This window comes from Pundamilia nyererei, unplaced genomic scaffold (genome assembly GCF_000239375.1).
Source record: "Pundamilia nyererei isolate P.nyererei 1_Seehausen unplaced genomic scaffold, PunNye1.0 scaffold00087, whole genome shotgun sequence".
NCBI lineage: Eukaryota > Metazoa > Chordata > Actinopteri > Cichliformes > Cichlidae > Pundamilia > Pundamilia nyererei.
In genome coordinates, this window is record NW_005187488.1 from 205138 (window position 1) to 227705 (window position 22568).

Below are 22568 nucleotides of genomic sequence, written 5' to 3' on the forward strand. Positions count from 1 at the left end.
AGCTAGAAATCACTCTGCGAAATTGGATATGACAAAAAAAAGTTTTGTTCATACATAGCACAACATACTGTATAATCTCTTCTAATTCTGTCCTTGCAACTTTGTTGGAGTTATCAGACAGCTCTGACCACCGGTTTGCAGACCAACTAATGCTTGGCCATATATACTCTGGGTTTTGATTTAAAGCAGGCTTGCAGGCAACATCGAAGCTCTTGACTTCTGGTTTTAAGAGTAATGTATCCTGCTTGGCTGTGATGGGTACCCTACAGCAGTTGTGCTCCAAACACTGTTGGTTATTATAAACAGTTAGGATGGAGCCCCTCTGCTGGATTAACTAAATCCTGACTATGACTCTAAATCTTTCCTGCTTTATGTTTTGTTTAAAAAACGGTGTATGTTAGTGTGTTCTGAAAATCCTCAACTTTGGTTACACTATATACATACACTATAATCCCACTCCACTTCCACCTTTATTAGACTGACATATGTGCTGTTTCCTCTGCTCTCAGATGTTCCACTGGCTTTGACCGCCACCACCAGGACTGGATGGATAGTAGCTGCCCAGATGAGGTGAGTGTCACAATAAGCAGCCTTTACATCATCATACCTGATAGTGATTTCGACAGTTCAGGATGGTGAAACATCTAAATCTGTATCAGAAACATAACAAAATGTCTCATCTTTCAGACCAAGGACAAGATGTGTGACATCGCAGACACTACGTACCTTTACCCTTTCACCACCACGGTTGCTGCCAAAACAACACCCAAAGGGAAGGAGGCCACTGCGGGCAGGGAAACACCCTCCACCTCCCACCCCCCCACCAGCGTCCCCACTGAAGGTGAAGTAGAAGTAAAACGTTGGATCGCGGCCACAGAGCATATTGTGCTGTGATCGATGCTCCATTCTGGCGAGATGTTAAATGAAGTGCATGCTCTGGAGCTGCTCTTTATTGTTATTGATGCATTGCCTGCTTTGCAACATGCACAAGACACACATTTTGTTTAAAGAATACATGAATATGTGCTGCAGCTCTCTACTTAAACAAAAAATAATGTTCCAGATGACAAGCAGCAGAGCGCTGTGCTTGTACCAACTTTTAAAGAAGCAGATCGAATTAGGACAAATCCCACCAGTCGAAAATGGAAGCACCCACACAGACCTGGGATCATCTCACATTGCTAGCTCAGTCTTGGTCTTTCATGCCTAAGAATGTGACAGATCTGTTGACACTTAAAAATATTCTCATCCCTCTGTTGTTCTTTTCAGTCATTTTTCAGGTTATTTATGAGGCGTTTTGCTGTTTGACTCTAAAGACTAATTTTCCTTTTTGAAGCCTTAACATGAGTATATCAGAGGGACAGCTCAGGCTGAGGTGTTTTGGACGTGTGCGGAGGAGAGATAGTGGATACACTGGACAAAGGACGTTAAAGATAGAGCTGCCAGGTGTGAGGAAGAGGAAGACCACAGAGAAGATTCATGGATGTCGTAAAGGAGGACATGCAGAGGACTGGTGTGACACAAGAGAAATTCAATATAAACAATATAGAGCATTTTCTCTGAATTAACCAAAAATGTCTTTTATACATAGAGGACATTTTGGCTACCAGAACTTTTCCGAACATACCAGAAGATAACCAGTTCCAGATCAGGTTACCATGGTGATTTAACCAGGTTAAAAAGAGAGCCGCCTTCGCGATACTAAAACTCTGACTTAAAGATCACTAACCCGTTAGCGTTGCTTCGTAGCGCACACCTTTGATCAAAACACAGGTGTGTTGCGCCTCCTTTCGTGAAGACGGTATGAACAAACGGTCGCTATGGATCATTGCATCACACACATTTCCTCAACTTGTGCAAAGGTCGAGAAAGTCACGTTCCTTTAATATTGCACCGCAAAGTATTGAGCACATGATTGAGTGCAGGGAGATGAATCCACACCGCATAATCTCCGAGTTATTTAATGCAAATCTCTGTGGAGGCAGCAGACAGAAGTCTTTTGCTGATGATAGGAAAACGGCCAAGGTGTCCTCTGGAGTTTGTTTACTCCCATTTCTTCGCCTCCAGAGATGCCAGGGTTACGACGAGTCGGTTGAATTTATCGTGCCAATTTTCGGTTCGTTTCCCTTTGTATATGGCCTTTAAACGTTTTATTTCAGTAAACAGCCAGTTTATCTTAATCAGCTCCAGATGTGAATCGTAAGTGAATCAAAATGATAGGAAAGGCCCACCTACCCTTGTCTCTATGTATGTCACCGTATAAAAACACTGTTTATTTTATTATATTTTTCATACAGGTAAATCTCATTGAGACGCAAGGTCTCATTTCTAATCAACACTAAAATCACACAGCTGGTACATTGTGTGGTGGTTTTTTCAGTTGTCTTGCTTCCATGTGATATTTTTGGGAGCTCTATCTTTATTCAATTAAAAATCGTACCTTGTACTCATTAATTAATTAATTAATGTGGGTAAAAAAATTATAAACGTGCTGGAGTAATAACTAACAACATGCCAGTACTCAACCCCATTTGTCTGTACTTAAAAGACCAGGCCAAAAATTTGATGTTTACTTGTTCAAGTGGCTCAGTAATTTCCTGAAATAGCTGGGAATCGTAGGTTTTAGTAAACACTACTGTGTGTTGTGCAAAATGCATTTTTGTGGCTATTTGGAGGAATTTAAGTCATCAGGATGGTGTGTCGCTCATAGACTCATGATAAACTAGAGTGTCTTTGTTCATTTGTGTTATTTTTCCATAGCTTTTAGAAAGTAAACACATAGGAATATGTTTAAGTGAGTTTAAGTGATCTGCCTCGCCTGAGGGGACTCGATGGAAAAAAGGTGTAATTAGGGCTCTCTGGAAGTTTTTTAGTTAATGGTGTGGCTCAGTAAACACAGCAAAACAATCTTTCCCAGTCTCTTCTATTGGCTCACGCGAGGTCAGGGCTTTGTTTGACCTCAGATGTTCTGACTTTAAAGTCTAAGATTAAAGCTAATCATGTTCTTGTGGGTTATTACTCTTTTACAGTGAAACCCTCGAAGTGTCTTGAAAGTCTCCAGCTTCCTGCAGCAAATTCTTGTCCATTTGTTTTTGTCTGTGCTGTTCTCGTTCTGTTCATCTCTTTTATTTTGTGCTTCTAGACGAGCTTTAACTGAGTTTAAAATTTTTATTTTCTAACAACTAAATCTTAAAAATGGTCCCCAAAAGTGTAGTTAGTCTAAAAAGACTTTCCAGTGCATGTCTGCAGTGTTTCTGTGCTCTACGTCTCGATCTCATTTGTCCTCCATTTTAAATTTTTTATTTAACTTTCTACATTAAAGTCTGGGTTATCTTTTTATTTTGTATTCCCCCCCAAAAAAGAAGCATTTCTTTCATGGCTAACTCCGGCAGTGGCCGACCTTTTCCATCGCACACCCATTAATCATCTCGTGGGGGCTGAGTTTAAATGTCCGGGCCATCGCGGTCGGGGTGCTCGACGCGCCGCTGTGATGAGGATAGATGCGGTGAGTTCACGAAGGGAATGGGAAAAACGCCTCGCTGTGAGGCAAAACACAACGAGTTGTCCCACAGATCAAACCGGGGCGTGGTGAGAGGCCTCGCAGACAGCATGAGGAGTAAAATGCACGGCGTGTGTATGTGTTAGTATCCGTGAGTTCAGGAGGTCGTGCTGCGGTGTTTACATTTGTTATCACCCACGGTCTGACAGTGGATCAGTTTCGCCGGCTAGCCCCTCACTTGTCAGCTGCAGGGGTCAAAGGTCAGCTTAGATTACAGGCTTGGTGGCTCATGCAAAAGCTGCAGGTTGACATAAGAGCGAAGGAGGTAAAAAACAGACTGGAGAGGATGAATGTGTCTGCGTGGGTGGAGGCTTGTTTGGGTGTAAGAGTTGGAAACGTCTCGTCTCTCACTCTGCTCACGTTCAGCTGTACTTAATATGCCTCCCTCTAAGGAACTAGTCACTTATAAAGTGAATGGAATTTTTGCAGTAATATTTATTTTAAGCCATGATAGCTACACGGCACTGGGGATAGTTGTAAAAGCAATTTATTTCCCACCTTCCACTGCATGTACAACCTCCGGTAGAATTAAAGCAATGAAAAAAAGGTCTTATGTCTTACCAGGTCAGGTTATTTGTTGATGTTTTTCTCCACCTTTTTAAGCCCTAAACACCTCATACTTATTTAACATTAAATTAGTTTGTCCCCTATTCTATAAAAAGATGTGTCTGCTAGCTTTCTCCTTTTTTCCATAGACTTTAATGTTTTATCAAAATGACTTCCAACACAGGGGAAAGTAATCCGGGCAGCGAAAACAAAAGGACAAATACAGAAAGTAAAACTAAAATCTAGCTACCAAAATAAACTGTGGAGTAAGAACATGGGGAAATTAGGACTAATTAAAAGATTGTAATATTCTCTGGGCACATGTGCAGCATGTATACATGAGAATAGATTACAAAAAACAACGCTTTTTTAATTTTAAGTGCTTCCGGGTCATTTATACTCTGTACGCCTTCACCTAAATAGACATTTCTGTGAAAGAAGAGCAGGTAATTGCTTTGTTGGCTTCCTCGTACAGAAACAGTAATATCAAATTCACAACCCTAACTCTGCTGCGCGACGTGCAGCCACTTAGAGAACAATATCTTTTAATGATTCATTTCAGTCGCTAAAATGCACTTGCTTTGCTCTTTTTAAAAACTGAAATCCTTTCGAATTAAATCATCCGGTGAAATGCATCTGTGTGATGTGTGGGTCAAATTTGCATAATGTGAATCCTATGGTGTGTGTAAATGGCTGCTACCCTTCGAGGAGAACTGGGTCATGCTACATTTCCATATTTCACATGTATAGTTAACCCCAGACTGCTTTTATGTGCCGAATTGGGAATGCTAAGCCATTATATTCACAGCTTTCATTTTTAATAGGATGTTAAATATAGTGAAAGAAGCTTCGGCTCATTTGGGACCATCAGCGAGTTGTTTATGTTGTCAGAAACAAACAACAAAGAGAAATATTGATCATTGTGTCTGATGCTCGTGGTTCTTTCTGTTTTTGTCTCCTCACAGATGACACCAAGATCGCTCTGCATCTCAGAGACAACCAGGGTAGGTCCCCGACTTTCCCTTCTGTGCCATCCAATAACTGTTGAGGTTAAGCCGCTGCTGCTTCCTGTTGTTTTTATTATTGTTTGTTTCTCTGTCTCCTGGTTTGACTTTACCGCTGAGGCATCTGTCCCTGATTGCTTTTTTATCTTTTGGGGGACATGTGGCTCAGTCAGTTGATAAACTTTATCCAGCAGCTCACTGTAATGCTTTATTGTCCTCTGTGGGTCCCAGCAATCAATTATGGTGTCTGGACCAATGCGAGTAAAAGCAACAGAGAATAGAGGCAGTAAGCCCTTTGGCCCGGTTGGATTTAGTTAGCATCATATGAAAAAGAAAGTTGAGCCACTATTAATTTTAAGGGGAGATTCAAAACATCACACTGTCATTATTTATTTAACAAAATTTAGGCCAAAATGCAGGAGAAATGTGTGAAAATGTATTGCTTCGTCAGTTTGCTGGTCTGGAGCATTCAGGTGTGTGGTAACACAGTGCCAAAACCAAAACCCAAAGCCTCAGACTACAGGGTTTAAGTTCATGACTGTACAATTAGGAATAAAACAAGTGTTGCTTGTTCGGAAGGGTTGCCAGGAGAAAGCCTCGTCTCTCTAAAACGAACATGGCAGCAAAGCTTAAGTTTGCAAATCACAAGACTTGTTTAACAATGTCTTTTGGACTAAAGTTGAGATGTCTAAAACACAGCACCATGTTTAGCAAGACACACCCATCAGCATTAACACCTCAAACCAACTGTCAAGCATGGTGGTGGACTTATGATGACTTGGACTTTTATGCAATAGCGAGTTGATATTCATTAATTTTACAGTCGCAGCTGTTGTTCACTGCTGCCACCTACATGCATCAGTGCAACAGCACAACTGACTCATGTGATTTCCTGTTTGGCTATTCATTTGCTAATATTGTCTCATAAATACTAAGAAATAGGATTATTCATAACTTCCAGCTGCTGTTTTATCAAGTGAGGAGTTATGATGTTAAAGTTAATTCACCATCATTATTGTCTTAGAGCCACAGTATTATAAGTCTAGCTGCTTTTTGTAAACAGTGATGTCTACTGACTGCTAAAGCAGAATTTTCTGATCCTGTGTAAAATGTTCTAATGATATGAGATAAAAACATGAGAACAATGCCCTTTCAGCATAAAATGTACACAAACCATGAACATTTATAGTCGTACAAGCAAACTCAAAACATTCCAATTAGACTTTCGGGGATTCAAAACCATCCAAACTCCTGAAATGACTTTGAACTCCATCAGTTTTCGGAGATAGCCTCTCAAATGTTTCATTTCCTGCTCGAAAGAAAATGGAAATCCACGGCTTCTATCACACTTTCATTACACAAACGCTGCATGTTTCCCATCACTTGAGCACTCTTGTGCTGGCGCCTGGTGCTGCGATGATATCTCTTTGCATATTTTTCATGCATCTACCCTTTATCGTCGCATACCTGGCAATGGTGTTATTCAAGGTGAAGCTAAATTGTGAGGAAAGGACTGAAACATAAAAAGCGAGAAATTATATTGGCTTTTCCTCTGTATTAATTGTATTGCTATTGTAACGAGTGGGTGTTTATGAAGTTGTATTTAATCAGCCTGCTTCCTGTCAGTTTGTCTGGGTGATCTAGCATGTTTAACTCACATCACAGCCAGGTTTGGTCTGACCTTGACGGTGACAGGAAATGCTGAGGTGATTACAGCTCCAATAAGAGCCAAGATAAGAAACAACAGGAGTGAGACGCCCTTTTTTCAAGAGCTGCTTCTCAGCGCTACTTCTCCCTGACTCCTATTTATAAAAAGGCTGAATTATAGGTCTGCTCAGTTTGTGTTGTTGGCTTCCTGAAACCCATTAGCCAAGTGAGAGAACACTTGTACTCCCCTGCGCCAACCGTGGCACTAATGTGGAGCTGAAAATGAACAGATTGGCTTTGTTTCCTCTGGTCTCATTTGTCCTCTCTCAAAATCTCTAATGTATTTTATTGCTGTCTAAGAGCTCTGTCGTCCATTAGTGCTTAGGACCTAGCAGTCATAAGGACAAAGCTAATGAGGAATGAATTCAATGTGCTGTACACCTACCACTTTGTCCCTATCCAACTGTACTCCCACCATTACAGTATTCATATACTATATTTTCATATTATATAAAATACTTACGTATTTTAAGCCACGTGTCAGTAAACTGAAGTATTTCTATAACTGAAGTTACACCAATGTAAGCTCTTTTTGTGATAAAAATAAGAACATTTAAGAATTAGTTTTTTGCAAACTTGATATTTTGTGGTTGTTTTGTAGACAGCACTGGTTCCCAGCTGTCATTTCATACTCCCAGCAAAGTATCCAGTCAGACAGGCTCAAAGACTCCTCCGCCAGCACCACCTCTCATCTTTAGATGTTCATTTGAGCCTGGAAAAGTACTATATTCAGCTTATCATTAGCAGTTATGGTTACAGTTACGGCTTTCAGAAATTTGTCCTCTTTTAGTTCCTACTTCATAATACTCTCCATGTATTAGTGATCAATAGAAACTGTTTCCCAGACTGCCAGATAATTATTTTAACAGCTAGCCAATGATTTCCAAGTTTTTATTCTCAGTTTTAGCTAGCTACTTCAGCTGTTTATTGGTAGGTTAGCCAACAGTTTCATCTGTATATACATACTTTGAGAAAACAGTTTCAAAGTGTGGAATAGATCAAGCTGTCTGGCATTATAGAGGTAATTAAAATCATCAACAGTTTATGGTCCAGTAAATTCATTTTAATGTGTATGATTCTGAAAACAGTTATGAAAAAATACTTTATGTGCCCCAAAAGGTTGATTTTGTTCCTCTGGACGTAGTGTTTTCAATGGGAGAAACGTTTCATTGAAATCTTGACACATCTGGATGTCCAGATAAACAGAATCAACCTTTTGGGATTTACTTACCTGGATGATTGAGCATGCATCAAGGCAATGCTTTAGGTGCTTTGATTATGTCAGTCGTGCACTATTAAGGTGTTTAAGTATGACTACAGTTTTTGCCAGTAAAACATATAAATGTGGGTTTTTTTTGCATGTTTCCACAGTTTTTCCACAGTCTTTAGAGTCTTGTCCAGCTCCACTTTTCACATAATACATCTGTTATTGGACACATGGCTGCACATGAGTCTGGAAACCACACAGAAAATTTTGCTTGTTTCACCAGACCACTATCACCCAGTGTATGTGATATTTTAAGGCCTTCGCTGCTGTCTTATTGGCTTAGACTCAGAAGAGTCCAGATGAAACTCTCTGTGCCAGAGCGCTCTGCTCCTCCAGGGGTCGGACACTCTCAGCTTGCATTCTGCTGGTTTTTAGCTGCTAGGCTTTTGATTTCTCATTATGCCTACATCACGGCTTAGCCACATGCCCCTCACTAACCTTCCAACACCCCCAACTAACAGCTTGTCGCATCGTTTGGACTGCCAGCTGAAGCAGGAGATGGCTCTGTGCAGCTCCAGCGGACAAACGCATGGGAAAGTGTCTTGTCTCTGAGAAAAACAGAGCATACTCAGATCATGTGTTTACTACATTAAACGCAAAAGCAAGGATGTCAAGCAAGAATCCCGACTCACTGCCTTCATAGCTGATTGACGAACGATGGACACAGTTGGGTTGTCAGCATTGCCGGCCATCAGTTGTTTTGTTTCAGCACAGCAAATTATCCGTTTGTTGTTTTTATTTTTCATTCCCAGTTATGGTGGGCACATAATGTCTACACAGACAAACACATTAACAGTGAATTCCCACACACATTGCACAGATTTGATTACAACCCGAGTACGCCGGAAATCAATGAGGCAGAGAGCCAAGGGAGAGGCTGCTTGGCTGACAGGCCGAGTGGTGGGTATTGCTGCTAATTAAAGCCGGGGAGGAGCCCTGGAGATGTTGCCAGGGTGGCACAGAAGGAGAAAAAAAAAGCTTTGTGAGTACACGTGGCCTGAACCTGCTATAAATCTGTGTGAGATGAGGTACAACATGAAGGCAGAATCCTTGCTGGGTTATGTTCTCTGCTGGGACACTGTTTTCTGTCATTATTATGTGTATTCTTCCCTCTGACAAATCACAGAGGAAGTTCTCTTAGTTTTTGTATTTTTGTCTGTGTGTGTGTTTTGTGAAATTGTACCCCAAAGATGAAAACTGAGATTTCCCAGTAGGTTTACAGGCTACTGTGATCATCTTCAAAAGAACTCTCAAAACACCTGCTGGGTCGACTTTGAGGTCCAAATATAAATCTGATGAAGTGCTTTACAGACTAGCGCTGACTTCCAAACCCAGCTGAAGGACCGATCTCTTATGTAGTCACTACTTACAGCCTCTTCGGTTTGCAGTGCCACGACTTAAGGCTATAATAGGACTTTATCAGCAGCTATAGACCTTCCTCCTCCTGCCATCAGGACCAAACACTGCTAACCTTGGTGTGGGATTAACTCTTACTCGCACTTATGGGAGACGAGAACTGCTCTTGAATGCCTAAAAAGCCTTCAGAACAATCGTGCCAGAGACTACTAAAGAGCCAGTTGCACAGTGAACCTTGAATTTGTTCTCCAAGTGAAAGAAATGTCCTTTAACCATTCAACAAATACTTTTAGAGTCACTGAAAATGAATCAGACGTGCATGGCTGAATGAGAGCGGTGCATTTGTTAGGTTTTAAAATGAAATGCCTTTTTCCCACAATGGTGACACGGAGCGAAAGCTGAACTTAAACATATTGGCACAAGCAGGAAAGTAGGTATTGATGAATAATGAGTGTCCCCTGCTGGTCGACAACAAAACTGCAACGAAACCAGAGAAAATATAACACTTGCTTTAAGCATGTGGCACAAAGTGATAATTAAACCAGCGGTGCTTAACAATCTGATATAGCAAACAGAATGCGTGTGTGCCAACATAATGGCTTCTTGTTGTGTTTTCCAGTGATGCCAGCTGACAGTGCTGTAGACAGAGTGAAAGGCACTCATCCTCTTCACACTGGTTTGATCCTGGGCATCTTGCTGGTGATGCTTATCATGATTGCAGGCGTGCTGATCACAGTCTACATCTACCATCACCCGACCTCTGCAGCCAGCCTCTTCCTTATCGAGGTGAGCAGCAGCACCAGCAGTTCTTCTGTTTCTGACGTCAGAGGGCTGATTGTCAGTCTTACACCTTGACATAAATTACTTATTATATTTTCCTGTGCTATTGTTTTTTTTTGCTATGGAGAAGTTTTTTAATTCTGGTTATGAGAATCAAACCGGTTAACATTCATGGGTGTTCTCAATAAGCTGAATATATCTAACATCCGAAAAATGCAGACAGCCATCATTTGAAAGTGAAGTGTAATATATGTTTTGCTAGTGTGCATTCAGTGACTGGTTGGTGAGTGGTTTCTGGAGGCTAGCCGCACTCACAAAGGTGAAATTAGTCACAAAGATGTATATAGTGCTGCACCGGATCCAAGCAGATGACCATTGATGGCCATGGTTTGTATGACACCTAATGGCTGCAAACAGTAAGCAAACCGGAAACACTTTCTTTCAAAGTTAAAGTTGATTTTACTTTGAAAGCAAACAATATCCATTTCTGGTTTGTGTTGCACTCTTTCAATTTTTACTGCCTCTCCACTGTTAGGTGACAAGTAAGTCACCATCTTTCATGCAAACTACAGGTAACCTTGGAAATATGCTAGCGACCAATGGGGTCTTAGGTACAGGGCACCATACGCTGTATAGATGTCAAGTTAGACACTGAAATAAAAGGGCTTTAGGTGAATGCACTACACAGCAACCTCTAACCTTTAACCTTCACCACATTTGTTGCCTCTGACCTTCAATCTTTAACTTCTCTCCTGTAGAGACGTCCGAGCAGGTGGCCTGCCATGAAGTTTCGCAGGGGGTCGGGTCACCCAGCCTACGCGGAGGTGGAGCCAGTGGGCCAGGAGAAGGAGGGCTTCATCGAGTCCGAGCAGTGCTGAGGGAGGAGGGGGCATCCACATCCCTCCCTCCCCTCCGCAGCCTCCCTCCTGTGCTAGCCCTCCTCTCTCCTGCTCCACGGGGACTTCTCACCTAGAACCTCCAGGATGCGCTTATCGGTGGAGGAGCTCAGTGTACACAATGACTCGTTAAGACTGTACAATCGGCCCATTGAGCGCTAGATGAGACTGGATACAGTAACCGATGACATGAGAAAGTGAGACACCCCTGAAGACTATCCCCAGACATACCCACTGTTCAGCTCCCGTTAGCAAGGAGCTGAGCTGCCGGGGGGCAGAGGGAGGGAACAGCGCAGACATCATCGACTCTGCATTCGTTGAGAGTTTTTACGACTGCTATCGCGTTGCCATGTTGGGACTGTACAGTTTGACTGATAGCCGTGTGTCTGGTTGGGTTGGGGAGCAGGGTGAATTATACAATATATATTTTCAGGATCAATACAGAGTGTGTGAACGAAGATGTCCACTTTATTGTCCATGGGGGTTACACATTATAGGCCTTTGTATATCCATCAGGTTTTTCCTTCTTTTCCTTTCTCTATGTTTTCACAGGGGTTGGCGCATTTATCTGTACAGACCGTCGGTATTGCTTTTCAATACCATAGCAGGCTTAATTGACTTTTCCACAGTGCACTCTGCACAGAGAGGCTGTGGCTGCGTGATATGACGCGAGCTGAACTCGATCGATCACAGCTGGGAGTAAAGCTCTGAACATTCGGCATCGGTGTTGAATTAGTTTGTGATTTTTGGGGGCTGGTTTCATTTTGTGAAAATGAAGTGTAAGGTGGGGTTTTTTTGTTGTTTTTTTTAATGGGTGATGGACACTATCCTTCCCTTTGGATTGATTTCTTTACTGCCGTGCCATTTCGTCCCTGAGTAGAGTTTGCACTTCTTCTTTTTTTGTTTCTCATTCGACATGTGGTACTAATGCAAAATTACAAGACAGGCGCTTGTGAGTGTGAATATATTTTCTGGAGTGTAAGTGATTCTCGTGTGTGAATACAGAAGACAGTTTACAGTAGTGATTGGACATCCACCTGCTATATGGGTGCATATATTTGAGCTGGCTCTTATTGATCTTACTTAGAAGTATCTGGATACAGTTTGCGTGAGCCAGAAAACACACTGGTCTGGTTGGAGATTTGATTCATTTTTACAGTGTCGGTTTATTTTCCAGTTGTTGCCAAGCGTAACCAGTTCTGTGTCCACATTTAATAGCTGTCATGTCACCGTAGTAATGTATATACCAAGGCCAAAACATTTGCAGATTCAGGTAACTCATGGCAAACATTTGCAGTATAGCAGTGATGAGAATCTTCTTTTCTTATTTTTTTATGAGTGGCCTTTTTTTTCTCTACTTTTTTACTTAAATGTGAATAGTGTTCTAGTCATTGCTGTCACAACAATTCACTCATTTCAAGAGAAAATCATGTTTTACACCAATGATTGTAGACTCATTTAAACAAACTAGAGCTCAAAATCCTGGAGTTTTACTGAGTAATAAAATGTGCAATATTACATCCGTTAATTTCTATGAAAACGCATAAGAACTCCAATCATCTGAATTCTTTTTATTTACACTTTGTTGACATTGAGACCAAAGACTAATCAGAATTTCAGTCACATGTATTTACCTCAACCTCCCCCCACAGACTCCATACCTCTCATTAGGCAGGATATGCAGGTTTAGTTGGTTAAAGCACAGACTGTACACAAAAGATGGAAGTAGCCACTGTGACATCACTCATTGGTTAGCAAATTCCTGATCATATGCCTCAACCCTCAATTTAAAAAAAATATTATCATTCTTTATTCAGGTGGCTCCATGGTGTAGCGATTAAACAAGCCTTATATATGAAAAACTAGCCAGTTCAAGAGGGGAGGAGCCATTAAATCCACCTCCAGGGTTTAAAAGCTATTGTATTCCTTGCATTGGCCCCAAACCTGGATAAATGAGAAGGTTGCATCAGGACAAGCATCCGCCCAAATCAAATATGCGGATCTACCTTGGAAATGAGGGAACAGCAGTAGTACTTAATTATGTTATATTCAGTATGATTTGAAACTCTCAGCTAAGGCCATGAACTGATCAGAAAAAAGTTTGCGGTAATAGATCAACAGCGCCCAAGGGCAGTTTCCCACAGACCTCTAAACATGAAGGTTTTGTTTTCCAAGCAGAGGAGTCGACCCCTGCTGGACATTAAAAGAAATTGCAGGTTTTCACTCTAAACTGATGTCACTTTTCAAACCAGGAAGCTACATCCATCCTTCGTGTACAGTCTATGGATTAAAGTGATACTGTGCAAGCATTTTGATGTCATAAAAATTAGACTTCCCTGATTAGCATTTGCTAAATCCTTCCCACCATCAACGACTGTCCAGTAACTTATTACAATTCCAGGCACAGTAAAGCTTAAGCTTTGCATTATCAATACATTTAAAGAGTTCTACTGCCAGTGTCTCTTAGTAGCCTTTCTATGAATAACCAGAATTACAAGAGGTAAAATGTCAGCCATTAGAAATTAACAGTATGCCTATCTAACTAACCTACTAATTTCAAGTTTGCATCATCAGCTAACAAACGAATCCTGGAAGAAGAATTTAGCCTCGATATCGATATGATATATCAACAAGTCCAGTCAGCACAGTAATACCTGAGATAGTGTTATACATTCACTCACTTCAAACAAACAAATGTGGCAGTCTGCTAGTACCAGCATAGTCACAACGTGTAAGCAGGTACACAACTAAAAATACAACTACAACAGTAGTAAGCGCACTTAAGCAACCAACCTTTGGGTTTTAGTTGCTTTGTTCGTTTTAGAGGAACCAGTACTTTGCCTGTTTGGTTAAAATACATGTTAATCTACGCGGAAAGCATAGGAGCCTGTTTCGAATCAATACATTCTCTTATATTTTATAACATGTGTGTTGGGAATATTTTAATTCATTGAACTTATATTAGCAAAGTTTTTCCTGTCATTCTGAAATTGGTTGTATTGGGGGTTTTTTAAACAATACTAAAGTCGCAGGTGGTGAAGTTGCCACCACGTTGTCCTGTGTCCTTGGAAAGAACACATTCAAGTGCAGTAAAGTCCCACTAGGTGAGCGAAGTGAACAGAATCACTTCCTAAAAAATCTTTTTAAATTATTCCGTTTAGTTAAGGTCTTAGTTACAAGCAAGTTTCAAGCACATGTACGGAGTGGACAGTTCAAGTCACGCGCTCACATGGAGGCAAATCTCTTCTCCAAGGAGTTTGGACAAGACAATCAATGGACTAATTCATCAAGCTGATGCGAAGCCACATGAGCAGAAATCATGCAGCGTTATTCTGGCCCCATTTAAGTAAAAAATAAGAGGACTCTACTGTCCATGTTAAATGATATCAGGTGAACGTCAGCTCTGATTAATAGACTCCAACTGTTAAAATCAGGCCAAGCAAATTCAAGCCCGATGATGAAGTTCAACTTAAAAGACTTTAAAAGTCATTTTCACTATCAAGCAAAGAAAAGTTTAAACTGCCAAATTAGCATCACCCAGATTTGTCCTTGGGGTTTTGTGGGAAGTAACACTTGTGTGTTCAGAAAGATATGATTTTCGAAGAGTCACACAAGGCATAAAATCTTAACTATATGAACTACATCGTGGTCACATGACTTTAACTTCACGACTACTAAATTTAGCCACTTGTTATCAAACTCCATATTCGGGACTCACAAAAGCTGAAAAATTCCACAGCTGGGAACGTCCTTATGTTGTTAACCGATGAGGACATCCTAAATAATCCTTCCTTGTTGTGTTTAAAATGATCATAATTTACAATATGGAATTTATGTCCTATTACCTGAAACTAGCAACTGAGCAAATAAAGTCATTCATTTACTTAGTGTAGAGCCTTTAACATGGCCATGCGGCTCCTTGTAAATAAGGGAGCAGCTGAAAGTAAATTGTATACTGAGGTCACAAAGCAAGGGAGGTGAGTGTAGTTTCCCCATAGACTCCTTTATAACCAGAGGAGTCTCCACTTGCAGGACATTTAAAAAAAATAGGTTCAAGGTACAGTCGGCGTCACTTTACAGAGCTAGAAGCTATGTCTGCCTTTTATATTGTCTACGGCTCTGAGTCATGTTAGCCTTTGTCACTCTATACACTAGTCATTCAGTCAGTGGAGCTATGCAGCTGGGTCGTGGTTCGTGACATGCATCACAGCAGTATTTCTCTAACAATTGTGAGCCAATGGCTTCTCCACACCTCCAGGTCCATTTTTTTATTTTTTAGTACCGGTAGATCGATCCCTGTGGAGAAATGCTCTTTGAAAGTGATCAAATCATCCACGTATCATACGGTGCCACCTGAAACTGCAAGTGTTTTAACGACTGCTGTGAAAATGCAGTCCGAGAACGTGACCGGAGGTCACATTTGTTTGCACTGAACACATTTACAAAAGCTGAAAACACTTCAGTCGCGCAGCATTGCCAGATGAAAAAAACGTTATCTTAGAGGATTACAGTTATTATATTTTGAGGAGCACTATTGTACACAAGTCAGATCGGTAAAAAAAAGATGTCATGAGAGAAGATGTGTGCAGGCACAGGCGTAAGCTGTAGTCCATTGTCCTAAAATGAGGCAGCCTCGGCTTATTTCAACTACTATGTGTTGTAAAATAATGAGATTGTGAAATATTATGGGACCTTTGCCACACAAGTACAATAATTATCACACTCTGGCAATGCTCTGATAGTGGAAACTGGGCTTTCTAGCAGCAAAGTCTTCACTTGCTTCACTGGACCTGACTAATGGCTTTCACTCCCACTTTTAACAAAAGCAGCACAGTTGTGTCATTGGGATTGGTTACTGCTGTTTTCTTTGCTCTCTTATGAGTTGGATTAAATGATGCTGAGTCACAGATTCAGCAAATGTTCCACGAGCTCAACATACAGATACAAGAATTGGAGTTTTCTTCCAGCTGTGATGTTGGTTTTATCTTATCATGACACTTTCATAGCAAACAATAAGACTCGAAATCATAAAGTATCATAGCTGTCTGTAATTTCTGTAACTACTGTCGTTTTGATTACATTTGAAATAATAAAAAATGTTGGTAAAAACAGTCACATGTCTGTTTCTTTGCATGGTCCACCAAATTATGTTTCTTTTGTTTATTAAGCATGCATGTCCAACTTCTTTTTGATTATACTATGCTAGTATAAATATACTACCATATCTTTAGTATATTTCATGAAGTTGTGCAGAAATGTTGTAGTTACAGACCCTCGCAGTACATAGATTCAAAATGAGTACTATTTGGATTTGCATTAATTTTTCCAACATTTGTGAGCCTTTAATTTAAGTACAAGACTTAAAAACACATTTAAAGGTGTAGTCAGTTTTTTTTTTAGTTTATGTAATAGAAAAAATTAATATTTTACTCATAAATATATTTTTGACTAGTGTGTAATTACATCTTCCAAGAAGCTACTGGCGTCTCATAAACCGATTAGTGGAAGTTGCCATGTTGACCCACCATCTTGAATACAATGGCAACCTCAAGCCTCATCTCTCGAAGTTTAGTCGGGGCTCTAACACACGAAAACATGCATAAAGTCAAGCTCACTCATGAAATGTGTCCGTCATAATAACATTACAGCCTATGCTAGGCTTTGGCCCACATCAGTCTAAAATCGTATGTAACCATGAATAATGTGTTTTGGAAACTAACTGCACAACATGCAGCGCTATTAGTTCTCTCAGTCTCTCAGAGTAACATTTCTAATTTTGATTGAAACTGTCAGAGAAAACGGCAGCCTCGAGTAAGCCAGGATATTAGTTTACAGAGGCTGTTAGAATTATATGTCTAATGTTAAAATGTTGGTGACACAATAATTTCATCATATGGCGCTGACATATTCATAGGGTTAATTTTTGAGACTAAAAATATCATGAGGTAGTCATGATTTTGCAAATATTCCACCCTGTAGTGCAGTTTGCACAAATTGTTTTAAAAATGCACTCATCCTAAAAACATCACTGATGAGTCCAGATCTGCACAAATTGACAGAAACACTGAAGCAGCTCCACATTTTATTCTTATTGTCATGTGTGTCCTATTTGTCAGGTGACAGAAGAACCAACACAAAGCTCAGAGAGTAATGGTGATGCAAGATCACAGGTGAAATTGGATGATGACTTGGTGGTTCATGACTGTATTTGAAGCACATGTGTGACTGCATGTATTTGGAATGTCTCACTGTTATTTATCAGGTGACAGAGGCAGCTCTGCCATGTTGTAGCTCAGAGGTGAAGAGGCGAGGTCACAGGTGACTGACTGATGATTCGGTGCTTTAGATTAACTAGTATTTATTATCATGACAATTGTTAGGCTGCTGATGTAAATTGATTCATTAGTGTATATTTGACAAAGAATCTGAATTGACATGTCTCACTTTTTATATGGCACGAATCAATGTGTTATTTTATCAGGTAGTAATATGTCCTAGTGCAGTCAGAGAGGAAGAGCCAGGGCCAAAGGTGAGGCACATCAAGCACAGAATAATTGTAATCTGAGGATAAAACACATGTACTGAGGCTGAAAGAAGCTTCAGTGCTCTCAGAAGACTAAAAAGATGGCTAAGGTCAACAATGACTCAAATGAGATTAAACAATGCTGCTGTGTGCCATGTCCACCAGGAGAGACTGGACAGTATAGATGTAAAACCAATATGCCAGCAGTTTATCTCAGTTAACGAGAGGAGCAGGCATGTGTTTGGCTCCTTCACTTAGTGGACATTGAGTTGTTGTGTGGGGCACCAGTAGTCCATGTCTGTTGCTGTAACAGTAGCTCATGTTTAGAAAAAAAAATCCCAGCTCACTGATTTGATCGGGGCAATAGTGTAGTGTGCCTAAAATGTTGCATAATTTTGCTGAGAGATCTTTTACTTTGTGGAAATCTTAGATGAGTAGTTTTATGGACAAAAACCAGCAGGTCATTCAGTGTTCCCTTAGTGCTAATGTATCAGAGATGTTAGTGTAATGTTAGTGTACTTAAAGTCATATTCTTTGATTGTCATGACTGTATTTGAAGCCATTTTTATTTTTGTATGATGCCTGATTTATATGGAATATGGCTGAAGTAAACTAAAGCCTAAGATACTTTAGTCAGTCATTTGTTTAATAGTAATTTAACATTATATAACTCACATATAAAACTATGAATTGTAATTTTAAATTGTTTAAAAGCATGTAGAATAGCATATGTAGGCAAGTATATTTCTCCTTTTTTTGGTCAAGAAGCAAAGACATAAAGGAAAAAAGAAAAAAGAAACAGGGCAGGGTTCGGTGGTTGAATCATCCGTCCCCACCAATGTCAAAACCAAATCTACACCCCTGGGCTGAGGCATTCCAAAAATTGAATATCTTGTTTGGCCATGAAGTTTTCTGACACCTGTGTTTAAATGACAGTGAAAAATGCTGCACGCTCGGTTTATGTGAAACCCTTGGATCAGGTAGATTTTGGAAATGCCTCACTGCAGATTGAGGAGATGGAGCTCTACAGCAGTACAGAGAGAAAGCTGAGCAAACAAGACAGCAGAGGGGAGATGGAGACAAGCTGAGCAAGCTAGAAGCAAAAAAAAAAAAGCATGAAAAAGGTTTGAGTAAGGGGGGGAAACATTACCGAAGGAGCAAGGCAGAGGTGTCAGACTTCAGCTGTTTGTTACAGAGACTGATTCAGTGCTGCAAAGAACAACAACAGAATTCAGATTATCTAATACAAGTAGTGCTGTGTGTGCCTCAAAGAGGGCCTGAGGAACCAATGGAGTGTGCTGCACAAACACAAGCCCGGCATGTTGTACCTATAAACAGTAATCAGCGGGTGTTAATAGCTAGACAGCCAGCAATTACATTCATCAAATCGAGTTAATCGCTCTATTGTATCCAAGGTCACGTCACAGCTGTGAATCATCCTGCTGCTGGTCACCTCTGTGGTGATTTACTCCCATCTAGTGGGCAAAACAGAGAACAACACTGCTGCCCGTGAAGGAAAATAAATCAGACAGCTGCTGTCTAAAAGTAAGTACGCTCTTTTTCTAACGTTTGACATACTAGGAAGTATTTAAACAAATCCTCTGAATCCACAGGTCCTAAGATTATTAAAACACAACCTCAAATGAACAACACATGACAGATTGCACTGTTCAATTATTTATTTATCAATGATTAACATCAAATGCAGAAGCAGTGTATGAAAAAATAAGTGCACCCTTAGTGCTTCCAGCCAGCCAGCTGTTGCTAATCAAATGCACTTGATTAACTGATCATCAGCAAGTGAGAGCACATTAAATAAAAGCAGAGGGTTCTTGCAGGTCTGAAGGTTAAATGTTGAAATTCAAGACAGTACAATTAGAAAGCAGGCCATAGTTGTTCAGGAAAAAGACTGAACAAGTATGGCCTGTTTGGAAGGGATGTTGGTATTTACTTAGTGTTTCATTTAGAAATAGGCTGCCCAGTGTCATTTAGTTTTTTTGTTAAGTCTTCATCTGTTCCCAGTTTTTTATATCCTGTTTTATTTTGGCAACCTTTTGCTCAAGTCTTCCTTGTTGTAGTTTTACTTCCTTTGTCTTCATTAGTGTCAGCTGTTCTCACTTCCTTTAACTGCCCTCTTTTTGTATATACTTTGGCATCTTGCCGTGTTTCTATGTATGCTTCCTTGCTTATGTTTGGATTGAGTTTGGTAGTTTATTTAATGGACTTATGTATTAGTTGGGCGCTTATTTTGAGTTCAGGGCTAGCCTAAATAAAGATTTATTTTTTGTTGATTTTTTCCCATCTCCTTGCATGGCGAGTCTGCATTTGGGTCCACACCTAACAATCTATGAAACTTTGGCCATAATTCCTAATTTAACAAATCACCGAAGACTTGTTATAAAAATGAATTAATTTGTCACACATTCAAGAAACAGGCTACAGACAGCGTAGATTGCAATATATACATTTATTTGACTGAAAAAACAGACATTGTAGCTCTCATTGAAGTAATGCCAGTTTAATTACAGCTGATTCCATATAGTGTAACGGGAGTGCAAAGTATAGAGAGAGGTGACTGTGGATTTCATGCCTCGGGAGATTCTTACAGCATCCTGTGTATGCATACATACATACATACATACATGTATTTGTGCTAAGTCAGGTTTTTTTAAAACATTTTTAAATCATATACTCATTGGTGTTTAAATTTTTTTCTTTACATAAGAGACAGTAAATCAAGAGTGACACACATCTGTAGCAGTAACTGTATCTGACTGTGCTAGCATGACCTGTCAGTAATCTCTACTCCTCAGGTGCTTGTTTACGATTGGTTGCCAGCAGATCTGTTGTACATCTCAGATTTCAGCATTAAACTTCAACCAACACGTCAGTATTATCCCAAACTGGATTAAACAGGTATAGTGTATATCTGAGAGTGTGTGGTTATTTTTATTGTACTCATTCATTACTATAAATAAATACAAAGGACTTGAAGTATATACGTGGTTTTCTATCTCGCTCACGCTCCTCATTTATAGCCAGAAGTGACGACTGACCTGTGACATTTAAAGAAAATTAAAGATTGAAGGCCAACTTTGAAACTAACACTTTCTCTGGTAATACCTAACAGCATGAAGGTTAATCCAACGCAAATCTATCAACATCAGAGAGAGAGAGAGAGAGAGAGAGAGAATGGACAATATTTGAGGACTCGGGTAAAGTTTGTGGACTATAAAAGGAGTTATACATCTACTCAAAGAAGATTTAAATGCCTGTATGGAACAGCTGACTCTATCATTTTAAGATCACCTTGAAAAGGTACTAAATGAGTCTCAAAAGACCAAAGTGGCCTGCCTACAGTACTACAATCTATGAATCAATGTAGTACTACCTAGAAAACAAAGAGGTGGGAATCTTACATCATGCTTGTACACCCTGCTGGAACCAGGCTGTGTTTTTCTGCAAACAAAAAGATAACTGTGCCCGGAGGCATTTTCCTGTAAACAAACAAAAGTTATGTCTACAGTCTGAACTTCCAAATCACTGTTTATATCCTTATGACACAAAATAAAACATCTGAGGAAACAAGTCAGCATTTTCTTTCAGTAAGCAGCATGGTGTAGTAGTTAGCACCATTTGGCTGGGACTGTTCTTTGCATGAGTTTGCATGTGCTCCCTGTGTCTGCATGAGTTTCATCCCAAAGTCAAATGTACTGAGAGGAAATGATTTTTGATCCCCTGATGAATCTGAAAGCCTGTTGGTAACACATTACACCATAATGGATTGAAATTTTGCAGCACCTGCAGGGTACAGGCCCATCTAGAACTTGCCAGTTAACAATTAAATGATTCAGAGAAGGCTTGGAAGAAGGTGCTGTGGTCAGATGAAACCAAAATGGAGCTCTTTGGCATCAACTCGACCCGCCATGTTTGGAGGAAGAGAAATGCCAGATATGGCCCAAAGAACATGATTCCCACAGTAAAGCACAGAGGGGGAAACATTATGCTTTGGGGCTGTTCTTCTGCTATGCATACAGGATGATTTCACTGCATTGATGGGCCGATGGAGCCAAGTACGATAAAATATTGGACGAAAACCTCCTTCCCTCAGCCAGAACACTGAAGATGGGTCTTGGATGACAATGACCCAAAACCAAGGCAACAAAGAAGTAGCTAAAGAAGAAGCACTTTAAGGTCCATGGAGTGGCTTAGCCAGTCTGCAGACCTCAAACCACTCAGCAAACTTACAAATTCGCAGTGGATCAAATAATTATAACCAAACTGTACGTAGCCGCAGGGATAAGCCCAGCCTCCCCCGAAACCCTGAACTGGAAGAGCAGTTAGGAAAATGTAAGGAAGATGCTTTGAGGACAGCAACTAACTGTGAGCGGTTGCAGACCTGGTCCCTGTCTTTGAAACCATCATCTCAAAGGCAACAAAATCACAACTTCATTGCAACGCTCAGAATAATTATGGTCATGCTGCAGTCTCAAACCACTGTCATTCCTAGAGTAAAGCATTAGGCTTCATTTAGACATCTGTGGAAATCTATGTCTTAACTTCTGGCGAAACCGGAAACTCCTCAAGACTACCTCAAGTTGTTCAACCCGAGTTTTGGTAGCCGGTTTGACCTACTTATTCTGTACTCTCAGGTTATTGGAAACATAATCTTAAATCTATAAGAAACAAAGGAAACACCTTGAAGTTGAATCTTTTCCCCAAACCCAAAGACACTGAATTTGCTATGAGACAATTAACCATAAATTCATATTTTGCCGGAAAATGATTTAAACCAAAACCTAAGTTTCCTGTATATTGAGTAATAGTTGTTCTTTCCTTTAAATTATCCTTCTGCAACAAGATAATCATCTAAGGCAACTTTATCATCTAAGGCAACACATCAAAACAACCACAAAAAAACAAAACAAAA

At 40.2% G+C, this 22568-nt stretch overlaps 1 protein-coding gene across 1 annotated transcript in view; it reads left to right on the top strand.

Annotated features, from left to right (window-relative positions):
* plxdc2b (plexin domain containing 2b) overlaps positions 1-16224 on the top strand; it is a 121089-nt gene extending 104865 nt beyond the window's left edge. Inside the window, exons 10-14 of the mRNA XM_005738793.2 lie at positions 510-570; positions 688-841; positions 5071-5109; positions 10059-10225; positions 10978-16224. Coding sequence (XP_005738850.1) covers positions 510-570; positions 688-841; positions 5071-5109; positions 10059-10225; positions 10978-11097 — 541 coding nt within the window. The 3' untranslated portion in view covers positions 11098-16224. The remainder of the gene's footprint in view (positions 1-509; positions 571-687; positions 842-5070; positions 5110-10058; positions 10226-10977) is intronic.
* Positions 16225-22568: the final 6344 nt, after the last annotated feature.